Here is a 2,500-nt window from a genome sequence, read left to right on the forward strand (position 1 = left end):
AGTTATACACCTGGGCCAGTAAAAACAGTAAGTCCTCATCAAACAAATGATGTAATATTTCCATTTTTTTTTTTTTTTTTTAATCAAAATTTGAAAAAAATCTCAAGTAAGTTATTAAAGTATAATGTTAATGTTTACAAAGTTTGATATCCAAAACAAAACATTTTAATTGCCATGGCAGTGAATGCAATATCAACTGACCCATCATATGCTCCTGATACGATCCTCTTGTTGTCAAAGCGAATGCATCGTACAAGTTCTTCATGCCCTTCCAGAATTCTTAAACATGCACCACATTCAATGTCCCACAGCCTGTAAAAGTATATATTAATAATACCTACCCATTACAAATAAAAAATACCAGGCACACACACACAAGCACGCGCACACACAAATAATATATCCTTGCAAAATCTATGTTTTTTGCAATAGAAGAACAGTAAAACTATCGAATGATCATACAAAGTAAACAATGTAAACTGGATCTCCTAGGAAACAGAAGCCATGTGAATTAACAAACAAAACAAAAAGGCTTCAAACATCATATCCTTAACTCCTTTACCTTATTGTATTATCTGAAGAGCCACTGACTACAAGTCTATCACGATACTGCAGACATGCAATGCCCCTCTTGTGACCATTTAGCGTCCGCACAAATTCACAGGTTCCTGTACTCCATACCTGAAATAAAACAGAAGGATTGTTTGGGGGGGGGGGGGGGGGGGAGAGAGGAAAAAAAAAAAAAAAAAAATTATATATATATATATATATATATATATATATATATATATATATATATATATATATATATATATATATATATATATATATATATAGCACAGTTAAGAGTTTAAATAAAATCCGGTTCTCCTGTGCAAGTAAGTTAACAGAGATATCATAAGATGAGTAAAAACTAACATGTGCATGGATGATTGTGGAGTTCAAGAGCAACAGGAGGAATAAACTAAATTATAATAACTGAACACCAGCTGACATATTATTTGGAAGAAAGGTAGAAAAGAAAAATAAGTCTCACCTTGATTGTTCTGTCACCAGATGCACTGACAATATATTTCTCATCAAAATCAACAACATTAACTGCTGCCCGGTGACCCACTAGCACCCGTCTGAGGTTGATTTCTGCCGGAGATACCATATCCCAGACAGCAATGGAACGGTCCTGGTAAGAAAAGAAAAAGTTGGGAATATAGTTTAGAGTAAAATTATGGTATCTGTGAAAGAAAAATAATCTGACATCCTTTACAAAACTGATTTTTGCAATGCAAGACGATTGGCCAATTGGGGCAGTATGTTAACCCAAAGCTACCGGGGATAGTATGTATGTGCATGTCATGCCCACTGTAAGCTTCATTTATTAATTGTTTATAAATATACATGAATGAAGTCACCAATGAGCCAATTACAAGTACTCCTGTCTCACCTATTTACCCTTTTCTTTGATTTTCAAAAAAAAAAAAAGTAAAGTCTATAACAAAAATTATGTCTATAATAAAAATAAAACTGATATTGACAGCATTAGTAAAAAAAAAAAAAATTTCCTGCAAACTCAAGGAAGGATGAAATTAGGTGTTGTCACATGGTTTAACCCCTTCACGACGGGTCACGTCTATAGACGTCAAAACAAACCGCTCGAAATGTGGCATGCAGCTGTACGCCACGGTGGCTCGTCAAAGTGCTACAAGCCGGTGATTTGGCTCAATGTACCGAACTCCTGCACTCAAAGTCGGCACGTTGCCAGTGATCGCCAGTATGTAGAGTTTTTTTTTTTTTTTTTTTTTTCTTCACCCGTCACCAAGGGCTCCCTTGTGGCTAAGCACTTGCAGAGCCATCTACATAGAGAGACATTTCACAAAACAATATTACAGTGAACTCAAGGCTTTCCCAGATATTTTGGGTTAATATGCATAAATGACTGACATGTGAGTGTTACATGCAGAACTGTATTTTCTTTTTTATGTCTGCACTGTGTGCTCTCTATTAAACAACACACTAATATCAAAATTTTGTACCTCACATGATAACATACAACCTAATTTTCATGACATGAACATGAGAAAATATATGCATGAATATTAATAAAAATATTTTTTTTTTTTTTCATTTGCTCCAATTTTCTCAAAGAATTTTGTTTACTTAGCAAGATAAAATGGGAAAGGCATTTAATGCAAGTAATGCTGGGTTGTGAGCACACACAGGCAGTTTCCCGTTTATGCCTGATTTGTTCCATGAATCAAGCACATCATCAGGCATCTAATAGCTTGTAGCTCATTTCATAAACAAAAGTTTTGAAATATTGAAAGTTTCCATTTACTGAGTGCTTATATCCAATAGTGACATGAAACAAATCAGAGAAAGACAAGCTCTGTCTGATGAGCCGATGGTGTTGGGTATGGCATTATGTGGTACCACCCACAATTCAGGATTAGATTTGGCATGGCATTATACTGGATGCCAACCATGAACAAACGGTTAACAGACT

General features: G+C 35.0%; 1 protein-coding gene across 8 annotated transcripts in view; it reads right to left on the reverse strand.

Annotated features, from left to right (window-relative positions):
• LOC125025616 (beta-TrCP-like) overlaps nucleotides 1-2,500 on the reverse strand; it is a 29,937-nt gene that overhangs the window by 6,307 nt on the left and 21,130 nt on the right. For all 8 annotated transcript variants that reach the window (XM_047613649.1, XM_047613648.1, XM_047613647.1 and 5 more), the window contains exons 8-10: nucleotides 1,037-1,180; nucleotides 563-681; nucleotides 202-312 (exon numbers count right to left, since the gene is read on the reverse strand). In XM_047613649.1, the coding sequence (XP_047469605.1) occupies nucleotides 202-312; nucleotides 563-681; nucleotides 1,037-1,180 (374 nt within the window). The remainder of the gene's footprint in view (nucleotides 1-201; nucleotides 313-562; nucleotides 682-1,036; nucleotides 1,181-2,500) is intronic.

This window comes from Penaeus chinensis, chromosome 5 (assembly GCF_019202785.1).
Source record: "Penaeus chinensis breed Huanghai No. 1 chromosome 5, ASM1920278v2, whole genome shotgun sequence".
NCBI lineage: Eukaryota > Metazoa > Arthropoda > Malacostraca > Decapoda > Penaeidae > Penaeus > Penaeus chinensis.